A 19,388-nucleotide genomic window follows, 5' to 3' on the forward strand; every position below is an offset into this window, starting at 1 on the left:
TTACTATATTGCTACCTACATATACGACATAAAAACTTGGTCTGTGTATAGTTATTTAGTCTATTGAGGGGTTCACGTGACTTTTCACATACAGAAACAGAACAGAAAATATTATTCGACTATCATGGGTATCATGGGTCGAATATCACGAATTTACATTTAATTTTCCCTTTGAGTTCCGTTATTTGTATGCCTATCACTTTATCTTCAGGTCTAAGGCTACATCTACGATTTTAATTATGATCTGTTCAATAGTTTTGTCGTGATGATGTAACAAATAGACGGCGAGTTTTACTTTTGAATTTATAATATTACTCTAATTCATTTAATGTTTATATTCTGATAAGCCGCTGTCGCTATGCTACAGGCTTAAGAAGAGGAGCAGTAACCAACGATTAAACTGTACAAAACTGGTTACCTACAAGTATATTCCCATAATAACCAAATTTAATAGATGAAACAGCGAGGCATAGCACGTATATATTATAAAGCCGCTAATCTAATAAAGTTACATAGTCTGTTTATTGAGGAACATTATTGTTTACATAATATCTTCGCGCTAATAACCTAAAGAGCAGAGCAGTAACCATAAACCTCAACTTCTAGAAAACTGTAGGCTACTTGCTTCGTACTAATATTATAACGAAGAAAGTACTGAAAACACAAAATATACCTATTACAATAGCCTTAAATTTTAAAGGCGAAACCTGCGCGGCAGTGTGGATAAATAAAATAAAAGCTAATAGATTCTTTGGATCGACCCCGATTGATTTAATGATTTTTCTAGATCTTAGGGCAATATCATAATTTTTCCCCTAATTGCTCAGGGTAGTTAGCATTTACTTAATTGATATTAATATAATTAATTGAATATATTAAACTACTACCTAATTTTACTGCTGAAATTGTCTTCACAATATTACGTTTTTAATTTAAAATCTACTTGGCAACATACAGCAAGAATCAAGTACCGCAAATATCACAATACGCAAAATGATATTGTTAGATGTTCCAGAAAATACATTTTGCTGAAATGTGGAGAAATACACAGTGGAAGAAATTCGACGTGACCTATTCTATTCATTACCTTCTCACTGAAACTTATCACACGTATACATTGAAGTGAGTTATATATTAATGTGTAAAAGCAAGAGGACATTAGAACTGTAAAAATAGATAGATAAAATAGATGCTACAATAGTTTGTGTCGTCAAATTAAATTATATCACAAATAAAACAGACGAAAAAACGATATTGCGTTTTTTCGTCTGTTTTATTAATAAGCCTGACCCTTATTATATGCGTACAGCAATATGAAAAATAAAAAGAAGATTGCGTTTGAAGTACGCGCCTTGAGCGTTAAAGGTGATTAATTAATTATACGTAATTAATCTAAAAATCTAAAAAAATATCTAATATATAACCCTTTGGAACAGCTTTAAACATAATTATTTTCCTTGTTTCTGCGTTATCCTCTTCACTTTTTGTTTTTTTTTTAAACAAAACTTTATTTAATTGCTATTTTTCAATAAACGCTTTTAACCTTTTTTCTGTATCTTCAATAACATTTAATATTCAATCGTTCATTTTGTACAATATGTACAACATGCAATCAAATTTATCAAATATAGAAACTGCGTATGATTTATATCGGTTTGTATAACTGTATTCGCAAGCATTTCGGTTTCAACTTTTGTTATTCAACATATATTGAAAGAAAAAATCAAAATTTATTAAAAAATAAAATTGTAAACAAAATAAAAGTTAAGGATTAGCTTAGTTATAAGAATTAATTTTATTTATAATTTTCAAATTTGTTTAAAGTCTGTTCAGACTGTTCAAATTTTAATCGAATTAGCAGTTTATTAATCCAATTCAACTCGTAAGAACGAGGTATTACAGATAATTGTAGTAAACATTATAATTTTTTTCTTTACTATCACTTGTTTTCTGATCCTCAATATGAGCTGCTTTTATTGTATAGCACATTGTTTTTAATCTTTCATATATGTAAGCTATTAGATCTACAGCGATCTTTAACGTCGCAAAATATAATAACGGAATTTGTATTTATTAAGTCAGGCTAGGGAATTAGCTAGAATGCGACGTATGTAACAAACAAACAAGAAACAAAATTACAATAAAATCTAACTAGTTTTGCTGACAGAGTAGTAAACTTCATTAACCATTGCTTTTGATGATGCACGTAATACAGCGAAAATAGTTTAACTGTTTTATACAAACACAGCAGACGACGAAGATTCCAGGAACGTCTATATTAAATGCACATTGTGATCTTATACGTCTACATAGTTAAAAAATACCTTTGAGCGTAAATTAAAATAATTATACAACTTTATTTCTGTACTTACTTTGACGCCGAACTGGTAAGCAAATTAATAGCAGGAAGAGATTTTAATACCTGTAGTCCAGCTAAATCAGATTATGTATATAAGTTTGTATGCTAACTACCGTTAAAATATTTTTTAAATATGGACGAATGTATAGTTTGCTTGAAATAATACAGTACAAAGACTTTACAGGAATCGCTTCAAGCAATCTTCGTCCAACCTTATCGACCTACTCGTGCGGCATTGATACCACCTCTTTCTACACGCCCTACACTTTTATATTTTCTTTAGATCATATTTCATAACCTCTGAAAGTTATAGTCGAAATTAAAATGTCATAACTCTGATTGTTATGTGTGTTAACAAAACACTACTAAAACATTAATTATTGATGGTCATACTGCCAGTATCAAACAAATAATTCATGTAAGTTGTCAATAAGTAACAAAGAGTAGAGATTGTCTCTAAAAAATGTTGCCATACAAAAATTATATGCAACGATTAAATATATCTTGGTCAAAAGGATTTGAATAACGTTCAAACTTTTAAAAAATATTTATAGAATTGTGAGTAAAATTATTGGGTAAAGACCTGACCTCCAAATGTGGAGGGATTTTTCTAAAGAGCCTCCACAATGTTTTAAGCTGTTATTTTAAATTTAGTAAAAAAGTATGGAAAAATGGATTCATCAAAATGTGATTTATGGGAACTAATGGACCTACAGACTCGAAAACAAATAACTATGTTAGTTTATCACCATGAAGATACAAAAAGAACACGCTTCAACTATCTGAAAAAATATTTTGGAGGTATCTCCTCCTGTACAATATTTTCTAGGTGGTAGGGCTTTATGCAAGCCCGTCTGAATAGGTACCATCCACTCATCAGATACTCTACCGATAAACAGGGACATACTCGTAACATCTTCGTTACCAAGGTTGGTAGGAAGTGTCTATGAGTGGTGACCACTTAACTTTTGACCAGGCTGATTTGTTACCAGGCTGAGTCACAATTGGAATTTTTCGAGTTTGTTTCTGACTTAATTATTCATCATCCATATCAAGACATTGTGATGGTGGGTGATTTTAACATACGTAAATCGGTTTGGTTATATAGTGATGATAACAGCTCTCTTAATATTTCAAATCCTTCTGTGGATGTTATAACATATCAGTTATCTGCATTTATAAATTTTACAAGCTTGCGTCAGTTTAATCACGTTCTTAATGTAAACGGTAGGTTATTGGATTTAATTCTTTCAAATTTACACTGTGATGTATCTCGTACCGCCCCTTTATCTGAACCAGAGGATGCCCACCACCCTGCTCTCTGTCTTATGATAGATATTTGTTCAATTGAAAGGAATTTAAGACCTAATAGGCGTATTGTTCGTTTATATCATAAGGCTGACTATGAGGTTATTGGTGCTGAATTAAACAAAGTTAATTGGGAGCTTCAGTTAAATAATAAAAATATAACCGAAGCAGTTGATATGTTTTATCAAATCGTGGACCAGATCATACAACATTTTATTCCATCAAAAGTAATTACTGAAAACAATAAATATCCTTGGTATTCTCGGACACTAATTACCTTAATAAATAAAAAATTAAAATGGCATAGGAAGTGGAAAATTTATGGACGAATATATGATTACAATACATTTTCGGACCTTCGGGCTCAAACAAAAAATATTGAAACTGATTGTTACAATTTATTCGTAGAGAGAGCAGAACTGAATATATGTTTTAATTCTAAGCATTTCTGGACTTTCATAAAATCTAAGAAAGGTCATAACATTCTGCCGGATACTTTATATTATAATAATGAATTCAGTTCTGATGGACAACAAATCTCGAATATGTTTAATCACTTTTTTAATTCTGTTTTTGAATTGGATTCAGGGTCCATGTCGATCATATCGTCTAACAACTCTTGCAATCAGACAATAATAAATTCAATTGAAATTACTAATAACAAAGTAGAGCATTATCTTTCAAAGCTGAAGATATCTAAGGGTAGCGGCCCAGATGGCCTACATCCTATTTTTCTAAAAAATTGCAGCAAGGCACTTTGCACTCCTTTAACTATTCTCTTTACAAAGTCCTTGAACACGGGTTGTATGCCAAAGGAGTGGAAGAGATCTTTAATCACACCTATTTTTAAACAAGGCGATAAAAATAATGTTAAAAACTACCGTGGCATTTCAAAATTGTCTGTGATTCCTAAGATGTTTGAAAAAATTATTTTTGATACCTTGTTTCCGTTATTAAGGCCTTTACTTATACCAAATCAACATGGATTCATCAATAAACGCTCAACTGAGTCAAATCTTTGCGAATTTCTTGATATAGTATTGAAAGCTATGGAAGATGATCACCAGGTAGATGCCGTGTACACCGATTATTCGAAAGCTTTTGATAAAATTTCTCATAATCTGTTGCAAAAAAAACTAGAAAACATCGGTGTACACGGCGATCTTTTGCGATGGTTGACATCCTACCTTCGTGATCGTACTCAAGCTGTCGCAGTTAAAGGGTTTACTTCTACTTTTGTACCTATAACATCCGGTGTGCCTCAGGGTTCCCACCTTGGTCCCTTATTATTTAACGTCTTTATCAATGACTTAAGATGCTGCTTCTTAAACTCACAGTTTTTACTCTATGCCGATGATACAAAAATTTTCAAAGTTATAAGGGATAACCAGGATTGTATCGAACTCCAAAATGATCTAAATAGGTTAGGACAGTACTGCAAATCTAATGGTTTACAACTAAATTTGGCTAAATGTTGTATTATAACATTTTCAAGAAAAAAAATGCAACATTCTTTCAGTTATTCAATGTTTGGTGTTAAATTGCGAAGGGTAACTGAGGTACGGGATCTTGGTGTACACCTTGATAGCCAACTCGTGTTCGATAAGCATATTGAAAAAATTACTTTAAAATCTTACCAAATGTTGGGCTTCATCTCAAGGCAAGGTACTGACTTTAGGAACCCTAATACACACATTATACTTTATAATGCTTACGTTCGGTCACACTTGGAATATGCATCGACTGTATGGAATCCATGTTATGCTAAGTATATTCAAGCAATCGAAACAATTCAAAATAAATTTATTAAAAAATTAAAATATAAATTTGGTCACGATTTGCCTACTCTACTGTCCTTGAAAACTAGACGAGAACATAGAGACCAATTGTTTCTATTTAAAATTATTAACAGCCTTATAGATTCGCCTTATCTCCTAAATAAAATATTATTTAACTGTCCTTGCTTAAGTGCTCGGTACAAAGCCACTTTCGCAACTCCAAATCATCAAACAAATTATTACAAAAATAGTTTTATAGTAAGATCGTGTAGCAACTATAACGATAAATATAACCACATAGACTTGTTCAGCAGCGGTCTCGGTAAGTTTAACTCGATACTTAAAAATAATTAGATTGAGATTTGTTATTAACTTTTTTTTTTCCTTTTTCATATTTCACATGATGTAGGTTTGGTTTATATACATTTTTACACTTGTTAGTTTTTTTTAATTACCATACATTTAATTTTACTGTTTTATCTCTTTTATATATATGTTCACTTCCAGATTAATTATTTGTGGAAACTGTATTGGCATGTGTGTTATTTAAGGTTTATAAGTTTTATGTAATATAAAATATGCTGTTTGTTTCACTTACTTACAAATAAACAAACATGTACTTAACATGGTAGCCCATTCGCCCGTCCACCTATAACATAATATATATATATATATATATATATATATATATATATATATATATATATATATATATATATATTCAAACTTTTAATGGATTTGAAATTAATCATACGAGGCCTTTGCCCAGCGCTATTTCTGTTTGATAAACGCTGTTACTGTATGGAAATAAACTAATTATAACTTAACTTTGGTTTCTAATTGCTAACCCACAATCAGCAACATGAACTCATGTAAACTGGCTTCACTACAAGCTAACACGATATCCTGGACTTCTCAATATTGACTTAAAAGCGTTTATGGAAATAATACATTAATTAATATAGTCATTAAAGTTTATATGGGAAAGCTGAAGTTATATAAAATATCCTACCTAAATATGCTTTATTCAAATAAAATCAAGTGTTTAAATACGACATTAAGGATTTTTCTCAAGTAAACTAGCACACTTAAGTAATTATAAGCATATTTTTGAAATATTTATTAAATATATCCAGAGAATTATAGTTCTGTTGCAATTTTATTAGCATTTTATTAAAAGGAAGTAAAGTAACAGCCTGTACATGTCTCCTCAAAAGGAGAAGGTTATTCCACCACGCTGCTCCAATACGAATTGGTGGATACACATGTGGCAGATTTTCACCCAAAACATGCAAGTTTTCTCACAATGTTTCCCTTCACTACGGAGCACGAGATCAATTGTTTATAAAACCAAATTAAAAGACATGTAAATTCAGCGATGCTTTCCCACTCCCACACCTTTGGTTCGAACCTACAATCTTCGGTTAAAATGCAGGCGTTCTCTAACACTAGTCCATCTCGCCTCTTTTATTATTTTAAGCTATTTACAATAACAGTCGTGATAGATGAACTTTCAAAACTAAACCTTTAGTTTTGAAAGGTTAGTTAGGTTTAGTTTAACTAAACAAGGCACGGTGACTAAATCCAAAGATGGTCAAACAACTATACGAAAATAGAAAATAAAATAATATGATTAGCGTTATAACGTTAAGCGTTTTTCTGTTTTCTTCCTGATAATTTTTTTCGAGGTAAAAAAAAAAACAAACATTTATTCATAAATGTTTGTTTTTGTTATTCATAACTTATATGATAAGAGGTGATTTTATTTTTCTAATTCTTTAAAAATTATTAAAAGGAATCATTTAGCCAAATATTACTAAACTGACAAAAGGAGGTTTATGTAATTATTACTATTGCCGCCTAAAATAGTTCATCATATGAAGAATGATAAATTTAACAATTTTCATTAAAACTTCTGTTAACTATTATGTGTGACGATTCTCATAAACGGAAGCCTAAATATCATATTACTTGCTTCAAAAATGACAACCTTACGTACAAAAATACATTCACAAGTTTTTTTTTTAATTCAACAGAAGCATAAGCACTGATTTATATTTCTAACATCAAAATGACGATCATACAAACTTTTATCCCCTATTTGACCCTTTTTGGGGGATGATTTTTAGAAAATTTATGTTCATAAAAAATATTTATGTGAAATTTCATCATGTTATATCCACCGATTTTTACAGGGCGTTGTTTGTCAGTTAGTCGGTTTAAAAATGTATTATGTAAAAGATGAATCGGATACGCTTTCATTACGAAGTCAAAATTAATTAATTTTATATTGATTTTATTTCTTGCTTGGATTAGACCTGAATTCAAAACAAAAATCAAAATAGATGTAGTTCTAGTAGTAGTTATTTATGTAGTACGCTCAGCGTGCTATGGAGCGAGCTATGCTCCGAGTATCTTTGAAGGATAAGATCAGAAATCAGATTATCCGGAAAAGAACCGGAGTCACCGACATAGCTTGCAAAATTAGCAGGCTGAAGTGGCAGTGGGCTGGTCACTATGTCGTAGGACCGATGGCCGTTGGAGCAGACGAGTCCTAGAGTGGAGACCGCGAATCGGCAAGCGCAGCGTAGGGCGCCCTCCAGCCAGGTGGACCGACGAACTTAAGAAGGTGGCGGGCACCAACTGGATGCGGAAGGCGGAGGACAGGGAGCTTTGGCGCACCTTGGGAGAGGCCTATGTTCAGTAGTGGACAATGATTGGCTGTTGATAGATTGATTGAGTAGTTATATTACTAAAATATTTATTTAGTTGGTATATGGTAGGGGGTTGGTTGCCTCGAAGAGATCGCAATGCAGCAATAAGATCGCCAAAATTGTATTATATATACATTTATTTATTTCGTTTTATTTCGTATTTATTTCGTTTTGTACTTTTCTTTTTCTCTTTGGGGTGTACAATAAAGTAAAGTAAAATGTTTATTATCTTTTTTTCGCTTTCATCGATAACAAACTTTTAATAATAAGAATCATTTGGTAAAAAAAGTCATTTACTACATTTAAATTTTTTGAAAATTTATCAAATTTAAGTAATTACATTATATTTTTCACTATGTAGTTATATAAATTATAAGTAAGTATAACCATAGTTGTGATTTAATTGAGACTAAAAAAATGTTTTATAATATAAATGTTTTATAGCAGAAATATTACTTTAATTTGAAAAACTTCCATTTGTCGTCCCCATAACGACTAACATTATACGATATAACAACTCGAAAACTTCTATTAAAATCGACTTTTTGAATAACAGCATTATTTATATTTAAATCCAACGGTTAAAATTGACATGAACACTAATTTTGTTATTATGTATAGATGGTGAAAAAACTTACCACGCTGTGACCGCTACGGCTCCGAAGGCTGAGCCTCAATTTCCAGTCACGCTTGGAGGCGCCCCCCTCCGAGCTCAGCGAACGCTTCATAGGCTGCGACATCTTTCTCTCTCACACACAAAACACTAGCCTTTTACTAACATAATGCGTCTCTGTCGCAAAGTGCAATCACTAAAACCGTCAATATTACCAAAATCTATAGGCCATATTTTTTCACATTATTATTTCCTTTATCAAAACAAATTATAAAAAATGTTCACATATTATTTGGAAAAATAATAATAATTAGCCTTTCAAATCGAAAGAAAGAAAACTTTGCACTTCACATTTTCAAGTCACAATATAAAAAATACGAGAATGTAATGAACACATTTTTAATTTAATTAAAAATAAGTAGTGAAAACATTTATGAGTAAATAAACTAGATAATGTAGGAACAGCTGGGGTATCTGAAAAAAAAGAAAAAATTTATATTGACAGGTGAAAAAAGTACTTCTTGCTCATATAATTGTATCGTGTTAATGAGAAGCGCTTGAACATTGTTTATTTTGTCCGTTCCGAGATAATTAAAGTCGTGTAAATAATTTATAATTATAATATATTAAATAATAACGCGTATAAGTTGATTCTTTGTATAAAATGTTCTTGTGTGATGTACAGTGCGATATAAATAAGCGATTTGTTAATATATTAACAATTAAATTAACAGTTCATGTTTTATAATAATACAATTTCCTTCTCATTAAAATTTAATTAATTAAAACCGGCAAGCAGGATTCCTTAAAATTTAAATATTTTTTTAACATAATATGGAGCGAAAAAAGTAACAATTAGTACGTCTGTACTTAATAATGAACTAAGATATCAAATCGGTATATTGGTAAAAGTATATTCGGCTTGGTTTATTATATTTCACATATATTGTTTTTATATATTAATATATCGTAAATATATCTTAGAATAATGAAATTTTATATTACAATTTGTTTTAGGTATACCAATACGCGCGTTTTATTATTGAAATTGTCTGTAAAACAAGAAATTAGACATATTTTATTATATAAAATTATTTTATATTAAACTAAAATGAGAATTTTTTTATAAAAGTAAATTATCTCTGCGTGGTCTGCAATAACTTATTGCAACTACTCGCAAGTCAAATATTATAAAACGATTGTATTGAAACATACACCCGACAACGGCTTATCGCAATGAAATGAATGTTACATGCGGGGTAAACAAAGAAATATTCATTTCTATTATATTAAACTAACATATAAAAAGGTAAGTTTTGTTTGGTATTGAAACGTAAATACAGTTTTAAAACTTTTTTTTTTTTAATGTTGTTGAAGAGACGATTAATAACATATCCAGTAAGTTTATCTGTTTAACACAGCCAATGCTGTAACAGATAATCATAAAAAATCATAATTGGTGTTTTATTTTGTTGGATCATGTTGGATTTTTTTTAAATATCTTTCGGTGTATTATTACGGTAATTTTTTTGTTCGGTTTAGCATATTTTTCAATTTAATTATATATTTATGATGTTAAGTTATATGTAACTTTATATAACGTAATAAAACAAAAACATATTTTTTAAAGTCATCTTTCGTCTTTTTGAACGAAATATTTTACTAATAATAATGCATTGTATTACAGCAGCAACCATTGTTCGAGGTAAAAAAATTCTTATTTAAATGTTACGACGAAGGTAAATAGTCATAACGTTCATATTTGTCTTCATTGTACTTGTAATTTAGTAAATTTTCTTACAGAAATAAAATAATTTAAATTATACTCTTAGATATTTATCGAATATTTCTTGGTTATGATATGCTTATTACTACCGATGGGTAATTAAAAAGGATCAATGGATTTACAAAGCCGTGCGATAATCTGATCAAAATTCTTTAATATTTTATAAAAATTATTATTATTTGAATTACGAAAAAATAATTAATACCAATAAAATAAAAAGTTATTACTATTATAAGTGTTGTCTTGTATTGCTCGTATTTTTTAAAGCGACCTAAATGTAAGTTAACGCATAATTGTTTATATAATTAGAAGTAAAAATATGTTATTGTTCTCAAATTCATAAATAGTTTTAATAATTACTATATATTACTAAAATATTATTAAATATGCAAATTTATACCCTAGACCTATACAGTTACTGCACAGAGCGCGGTAAGATCTTGAAATGTTACATACAACTTATACGAAACGATTATTATTATATTATATGTTTATGTTTATTTTGTTCTTTTTATTTTAATTTTGTATTTTATAAAAATGTCTGTATATATATTTATATTAATAAATTATTTGGAAAAGTTAAAAAAAAAAGAAAAAATATATTTTATATTCAAAACATAATATTCATCTAAAATAAAGTAGAAATAATTCGTGTAAACCAAACCCAACGTTCGTTTGTTCAGGTTTGAAACCAATTTTCGCCGAACTCCTTTATTTTGAAAAATAATTTGTACCTTTCTAACAATAATTATTAAGAACTATAAAAATAATAATGCCCCTCTGACCTTACGGCGCTAAATCTTAGAGTAACCATCGGCGCTAGATATAATATTATACTTCATATATATGTCTGCAGACGCAGATCCACTTTCTATTCACTCACTTTCATTGTACGCTGAAACGGTGACTCGACACGATCGAGAGATAGGTCAGGCGCAAAACCAACGGCTTTACGATACGCGGGAGTAGACACTACTAACTTCCTAACTCCATGAGCTGCTGCTATTATACTTCTTTTTATTATGCTGACTAATGACGCTCATTAACCAGCCACTAGAGACCAGCCAATGAGGTAGGAGGTATAAACAATAAATTTGAAATTCTTTATAATTTACATTTTATATAATTACGCAGTAAATATATTAATCATTAATATTTAAGCAACATTAATAAAGCTAATCAATTAAAATGTTAAGAAATTTAATAATAATATGTCTTACGATTATAGTCTAAATCGCGTAAGAGGATAGAAGTAAAATACTATTATAGTCACGCTAAGGCTGTGAAACTAAATTAGATTTAAAGCCGACGTACATAAGTTTGCGCCTTTATATGTAAACATTCAATATGCTTAGAGTGAAAGTCTTCGCGTTTTAGACAAAATTGCGTACAAAACGACTTCAATCCAAATAAAAAAATTCTCTAACCAATGCCGTAAAAGCATTTCGCGTTTTTTTGAATACTGAATTGATACGAAATTAGGTCATTTATATTCGCATGGTTGTAACGTTTTTCTCATACGGTATATAGGGTACGGATATCTGAGATAAATTCCATTTATTGCCCAAAGTGTATATAACAAAGTTAAAAATATGAAGCGTTTAAAATAATTATTTCAATTATTAATTAATCAAAAATACAGAAATTTAAGATTGTTTTTATTTTGCGACTAGAATACAGTCGTTTGTTATGTATACCAAAAAATATAATAAGTAAAATGTTTACTATATAACCTATGCTCGAGCTGAAAATATCAGATATCGTAATATTTAATTTTCAAATCAAACAGATTAGTATTTTTTGGAGTAAACCGGAAACAAACATCGCTTTATGTTGTTCGTTTATTGAAAAATAAGCACTTAAGAAAATATAATAAAAGATACTGGTACCTATCAGTTTCGATATTTATATATATTTCACTTATAAAATTGAAGGGATAAGTGCCTATAAAACAAGTCATAAGTTGGTCACAATTTTATACGGTTTATATTGGCGTGTACTTAATATTAAACGTTGTATAGGGTTATTTGTTACAATAACGACATATTTAATATTTACGACATTTGTTCTCAATTAATGGACGTTTCAAGGGGACAGCAATGAAAAATAAATTGACTTTCATGTTCATTTGAGTTTAATGATAGACTTCTGTCCTATTTTCTTATATAATTAAGTTTGTTAATCGATATTTTAAGTCAAATTTGAGATTTAAATATTTTATATTATTGTATTTTACTAATGTATGGACCCGAGTCGTTTTATTACTTAAATTAATTTTGAAATATTATTAAAGGAAGTAAACAAAATCATCTTCGTATTTTGTTTTTATGATTAATATTTATAATAATCATAAAAAGTTTAAACTATAATAAATGTATATATACAGTAAAACAGTAAAATTTTTATAAACTAATACAATATAATGATATGAATAAATATATATAATATAATTTATTCATTTCATAAACTCATTATTATTAAAAAAAGTATTTTTATAAAGTATTCGTAAATCAGCAACAATATAAAAATTAAAATGCTTATTTTAGTTGAAATTCATATCTAGCGTTTGTTGTTTTATAATATGAAGATAGATAAGCATCGACAATTTACGAGGTGATAATTTAATCGATATCTTTTGATAATATCAAGAATACCTTATTAGCTTGTAAATTACTGAAGCCGATAAGAGACGTGACAACAACAGAACAGTACTGATAGTTAATGAATTTTTACATGAGTAATGATACGATGACGATAAACTGTATCTTAAAACACACCCACACATATAAACGTACGCAGATAATGTCATGATTGAATTGTACAAAATAATACTGATAAAACATATATTGATTTTAAATATTCAAACTCATCAGTGCTGCTTAGCATGTAAATTATTAGAACTATCTATATATACGTAGGATTCTATATTTTAATTATTCTAACGTTTTTGAAATTTGTATCAAGTTTAAGATCGTATTATTTAAACATGAAGGAGTTCTTTCATCTTTTTAAAACACTTTTTTAGTTGAGTAATTCGTTTTACTCCGAGCAAAGCACTCGGCGTCTAGTAAGAACTTTTAACAATAGGAGAAAATCGTATACACGAGAAAAATTAAATTAACTCCGTCTCCACATGAAGTGAATATGCGAACTCACAGGAATAATTTTACAGCTAGTTCTTGTTTTAAACTATAAGTAAAATGTTATACCATACTTTGATTTATAAGTTGACTCGTGTTCCCAATGAAAAGCTTACAGGAGTGATAGTCGTGGTTAAATCGAGATACCTGTTTATAAAACGCGTTCACGACACAGACAAACGATCTTTCGAATGAAACGACACAAAGTAAACGCAATCGTGGTTGAGTAAATAAAGCGCGCTATAATTGAAATTTTTGCTTTAATTGAAACTGTTTTCGACGCGTTATTGGTTTAGGTCAACATAATCCCGTGGGTTCTTTCGAAATTACAAGGTTTTAATAGTTAATTGAGTTTGATCACAAATACAACTTTAACAATGGATAATTTATATATAAAATTACGAAGTAAGAGTTTCTTTTAACTTGTAAAAGTAAATAAAATAAACAATATTTATATAACCATATAATAATTAGATATGATATTAAATAATATTTCTTATGTACGTAGCAGGTTTCAAAAGTCAATATAACGGCTATAAATCGATGAGGACGTGATCTTTTGGAAGATCTAGAAGAAGAAAAAGAAGATATTAATTCATGTTTTTTACATACATATAAAAGCGCAGATCATAATACTGACCACTCATAAGTAGTTTCTTTCAATATCTCTTATAATTTTACATTATTAATGAAAATCAGTAAACCTAATTCCATTAATATTGCCGAAAGAAAAGTATTTAGGCATATTATACATTCGGACTTCAATGACTAAACTAAAATAATTGATTAAATATATTGGCATGCACTGTTTTTAAAATTCTGTAATTAATTCTAAAGGAGCTGCAAGATGCCAATGTAACTATTTACTGGCATTGGACTTCCTCTTTAGGCTTCGTCTATTTCCTGATCACTTAAATACTACATTAAATACCGTCAGTAGACTGTAGACAGTAGACTGTAGAAGTCATAATCACTGAGTATCGTCAAATCTAAATGATCCTCATGTTTCTAATCAGGTTAACCTTATTCTTAGGGCCGAAACAAATTGCGCGAAGCATGTCACTCCCAAAGTTACTGTGTATCACACAATATGAAGGAACATAGACGAAAGGAGGAAATTGAACATAAAGTGTAATGTATGACATCATTGATATATAGCGAGGGAGGTATTATCTAAGGTATCGTTAATCGTCATCGACATTAAATTTTGTAATAAAGAACATTTCTTACGAAAATAACCCAATATTATACGAACAAAATATCGTACTTATGTCTCTATTTAGATTATATTGTTAGAAATAATAACCGAATAGAACATGTTTTTTTATTTAGTAAGGGAACTTTATGCCAATACTTTATATAATTATTTTACTGGTGGTAGGACTTTGTGTAAGCTCTTCTGGGTAGGTACTACCCACTCATCAGATATTCTACCGCATAACAGCAATACTTGATATTGTTGTGTTCCGGTTTGAAGGGTGAGTGAGCCAGTGTAATTATAGGCACAAGGGACATAAAAATCTTTGTTCCAAAGGTTGGTGGTGCATTGGCTATGTAAGCGATGGTTGACATTTCTTACAATGCCAATGTCTAAGGGCGTTTGGTGACCATATATATATATATATATAGAAATTCATGTATAAGCTAAACTTATATATATATATATATAAGTTTAGCTTATACATGAAATTAATTACAAATCTCTTAGTGGATCTTTCATTTTCAATGTTTCAGTTCATACAGGGTGCTTCTATAATTTATATTATTTCATACTCGCCGTAATCTACCTTTCCTGACCTCTGACAGTCGTCCTTCGTCATCTTAAATAAAGGATTATGATAAGCTTTTCGTAAAGGCTTTGATAATTTTGCGTCACTACTTGTAAACATGCTAGAAATATATATTTAATATTAGATTTTTCTATTATACGAAAATGTTAAAATGAAAAAATAGACAAAGTATTTTAAATTTTAGAGATAAAGTCCACAATAATAGATCCGCATTGATACAATTATTACTGTTCCACCAATAAAACACTTAGATTACATTATTTTCATTCTTTACTGCGTTAATAATGTGTTGTATCCGACTGATAATGTCAACTTTGATTACATTTGATGATAGAACTTTGAAGCTAAATGAATAATAATTGCAGGTTAGTTTAATATTGAATAGATAATTCAATCTGTATTGAACCTCTCGACGTCGACTCACATATTTTAATGAACCACGTATTTGCACCTAATACTACATACGGCTATGTTACGTGATTCATTAAAACATGTGACCATTGCTTATTAGAACACTATTACCATGATCTCGCTTGTACGAGTATCTATAATAATATACATTCACGTCATTAACGTCAACTATGATGTACGATGTACTTCACAGAAGTCAAATGCAATTATTGTATAACACACAATTATCTTAATTAAATTACAAAGTGGACGACACTTATTTATGTAAGTTCCGGATAAATTTGCATCGTTAAAATGTACCTTATAGGCAATATGGTTTAACTTCGCGTTTATCTGTCAATCTTGCTTATTGCCACTTCTATTATTAGAAAAGATAGAAGGTAAGTCGGGACTATTTTGTTTAGTTAGGGAGGTCTTTATACATCCTTGTTGAATAGGGTTTGCAAAGAGTATCAAAGCTTTAGGTTTAAGTGCAAACTGTGTCATATTAAGTTCGTTTTTCGAAAAAAACGATTACAAACCAACATTATATTAATTTTAGGTACCTTTAACTTCTTCAAATAACCAACACGTTTTATGCATATGTATTAAAATTGATCTAATTACGAGCGAGCAGATTATAAGCATATATTTCTAGTATTTTAAGAAACTAAGTATTCCAAAACCAATTAGGCCAATAATAAAAGTACTTTAAACAAAGGATCCGCGCCCTTTTTACTTTTGCGTTCGCATTGTATTCCGTACTTGACCCAGCTTATGTTCTCATAAACATGGACATCAATCCTTAATCAGATTCAATCAAATCAGTATGACCGATTTGCTAACGTTATAAGTTTTCAACAGAGAATAATAGAATGACGTCAAAGACTTTACGGTCCATCGGAGACTTTAGTAAAAAATGATTTTTTTTTTGTAATTTATCGTTAATTATTGTATTGTCCATTTAATTTTCAACATTAAAAATACAAAACAAATTTATTTTAATTTACGAAGAAAATTATTTTCCAATCAAATTAATCTATACCGTTTATGATTTTGTTATTGGTGAGAGAAGTTCAGTGTTGGTTTTGTGTATTTAAGACTTTATTACATCAATTTAATGTATATTTAACTATAATTGTTTGCAAATAAACTAAAGTATATTTATCATATTTCAGTAATATATTGCATCATACAAAAAAAATCCTTGTTTATTTTATGAAACTCAAAGTTACGTCATCTTTGTTCAGTCAAGTTAGATTTCTCCGTACGATCCGTGGGGAACCAACTACTGATGTCACTAACAGAACGCCACCTAAGAACATGGCAACGCAGGTCTATTTAAGTTACTCAAAATAAAACATAACACAACGTCGATTTTGCCTTGGAGAAATATGTTTTGCTAAAATTTACTATGCTATACTATGTAGCTGATTATCATACAAGTAATTTACGCTCTCACTTATAATTGTTACTTAGCGGCTGTTTGTATAAACACTGATTTCTCTCTTTTTGTCATTATTGATTTGACATTCGAAAGAAGAGACAACATTATTTATCTAATCACCCGCTAAAAAACCTTTATAAGTTAATCTGTAAGCGTATGACGGAACTATAAATACAAGCAAAGTACTAACACTACGTGTTAACTCAATAGTTAAAACCTAGATTTGAACCTGCGACTTTTAGTTAATATCTATGTTTTCATTCCATTATAATTAAAACATGCCATTGTATTCAACTAAGTGCTTTTATTCCTTATAGTATTTATCTAGATTACGTTATAACGAAAAAACAAAGTTTATTGATGATAGTATTATTATTTAACATTGATTACTGGAATGATAAGACATCACAAAGTTCACAGTTGTTATAATATTACGTATTTTGCATTAACTAGTTTAGATATATAAATTAGATTTGTATCTAATAAGCTAAGAGTAGCAATCTATGTGATGATGACGTATGCAATGTGCTCAAAGCACGTAACAGTAAAGTAATACCACAGTCAGAGAAATATGCATAAATCAGCCGCAATCCATGCAACTATCTATGACGAGGATTCTTTTTTACAAGTTTTTATTTAATTTCAACTTTTAGTGTAACAACATTTTTTCAAATGCAACTATATTTTAAACTAAATCAACCCCCTCTAATGGAGGTGTAGCTTTGCACACATTTTAAGCAATTCAATAAATTACTAAATTTAATTCATTTAAGATACATGGAAAGTATCTATTTTTTAAAATAATAATAACATATTAATAATGTATATCTAAATTAAAATAATGTATAAGATTTAGAATTATGACGTAATAAATTATTATTTCTTTAAACTAAAGAATAGCGGTTACTAATATTTTTGTTTTATTTAATTTAACAACAGTTTATGTAGTTTAAGCTGTTTGTTGTATGTTAGCAAGTTATAAGCTGATAATAAGTAAGTTGAAAATTGCAGTTAGTGAAGAAGTTAACCGCTTCAAGTAAGCAATTTATGAGACGTCGTTTTCTTAACTTATCCTTTTATGGGTGGTTTAAACAATTTACAGACAGTTTATATTGATGAAGCGGAAGGTCGCTTTTGAGCAATTAACATTTTATAACAAACTTTACTTTCTTGAACAATTATTTATATATTTTAATGGAATTAATTAACCCATGCACACCCTAAAATTTAGATAAGGTAGGTCATGAACGAAAACGAAATATCGCCCTTGGCACGATGGTTTCTGGCAACATAGTTAAATCGATACCAGACGCAATGCGGCCACTTTCAGCCTTACAGAAAATCAGATTTGTCGAACTGCATTAAAAGACATGCGCACGTTACTATCAACTTAGTCTTTAAACAAATTACTTATTCTAAGCGCTGCGACCAAGTAATATTTCATTACACAGATCTAATTGCGCGTGCATCCGTGTGTCCTTTAATGAGCTATTTTTCTCTTCTATATGGAGTGGTTCAAATGAAAGTTTTACTTTTAATTGTCCTGAATCACATTAAGCTGAAATCCTTAAATAAAAATATATTTTAAATAATTAAAGCGATGGTGTTATTCTTTCTTTAAACCTCTTTTAGTTTGAAATTTCCCCCTAGAAGCCGATATAGTCTAGTGGTTAAAACGCGTGAATCTTAATCGATAATCGCGGGTTCAAATCAAAAGTACCATTGAACGTCATTATAATTCATATCGGACTCAGCGGTGAAGGGAAACATCGTGAGGATGCGTTAACCTGTGTCTTTCTAATTTTGTATTTTATCTAAAGAGATATAAAAATAATCTATGAAACAAAAATATTTCGAGTGTCCATATCGAGTTCTAAGCACACAAACAAAAAGGTTCCTCAGTACGACTCACAAGCGGCCTTTCCAGTCGAATGAGAGTCTCATTCCTATTATAATTCCTTTCCACTCGTCATACTACACAAAGTCTTCTACTATTGAAGTTTTACGTTTGTGGATTTCACTACTCTTTAAATCTTAATAAATAATTAACTTACTATGTAACT

The 19,388-nt window shown here is 29.6% G+C and overlaps 1 protein-coding gene across 2 annotated transcripts in view; it reads right to left on the reverse strand.

Moving 5' to 3' along the window:
• Positions 1–19,388, reverse strand: part of LOC126780709 (adenylate cyclase type 6) — a 160,991-nt gene that overhangs the window by 120,568 nt on the left and 21,035 nt on the right. For both annotated transcript variants that reach the window (XM_050505354.1, XM_050505355.1), the window contains exon 2: positions 8,798–9,246. In XM_050505354.1, coding sequence (XP_050361311.1) covers positions 8,798–8,899 — 102 coding nt within the window. In that variant the 5' untranslated portion in view covers positions 8,900–9,246. The remainder of the gene's footprint in view (positions 1–8,797; positions 9,247–19,388) is intronic.

This window comes from Nymphalis io, chromosome Z (genome assembly GCF_905147045.1).
Source record: "Nymphalis io chromosome Z, ilAglIoxx1.1, whole genome shotgun sequence".
Lineage (NCBI taxonomy): Eukaryota > Metazoa > Arthropoda > Insecta > Lepidoptera > Nymphalidae > Nymphalis > Nymphalis io.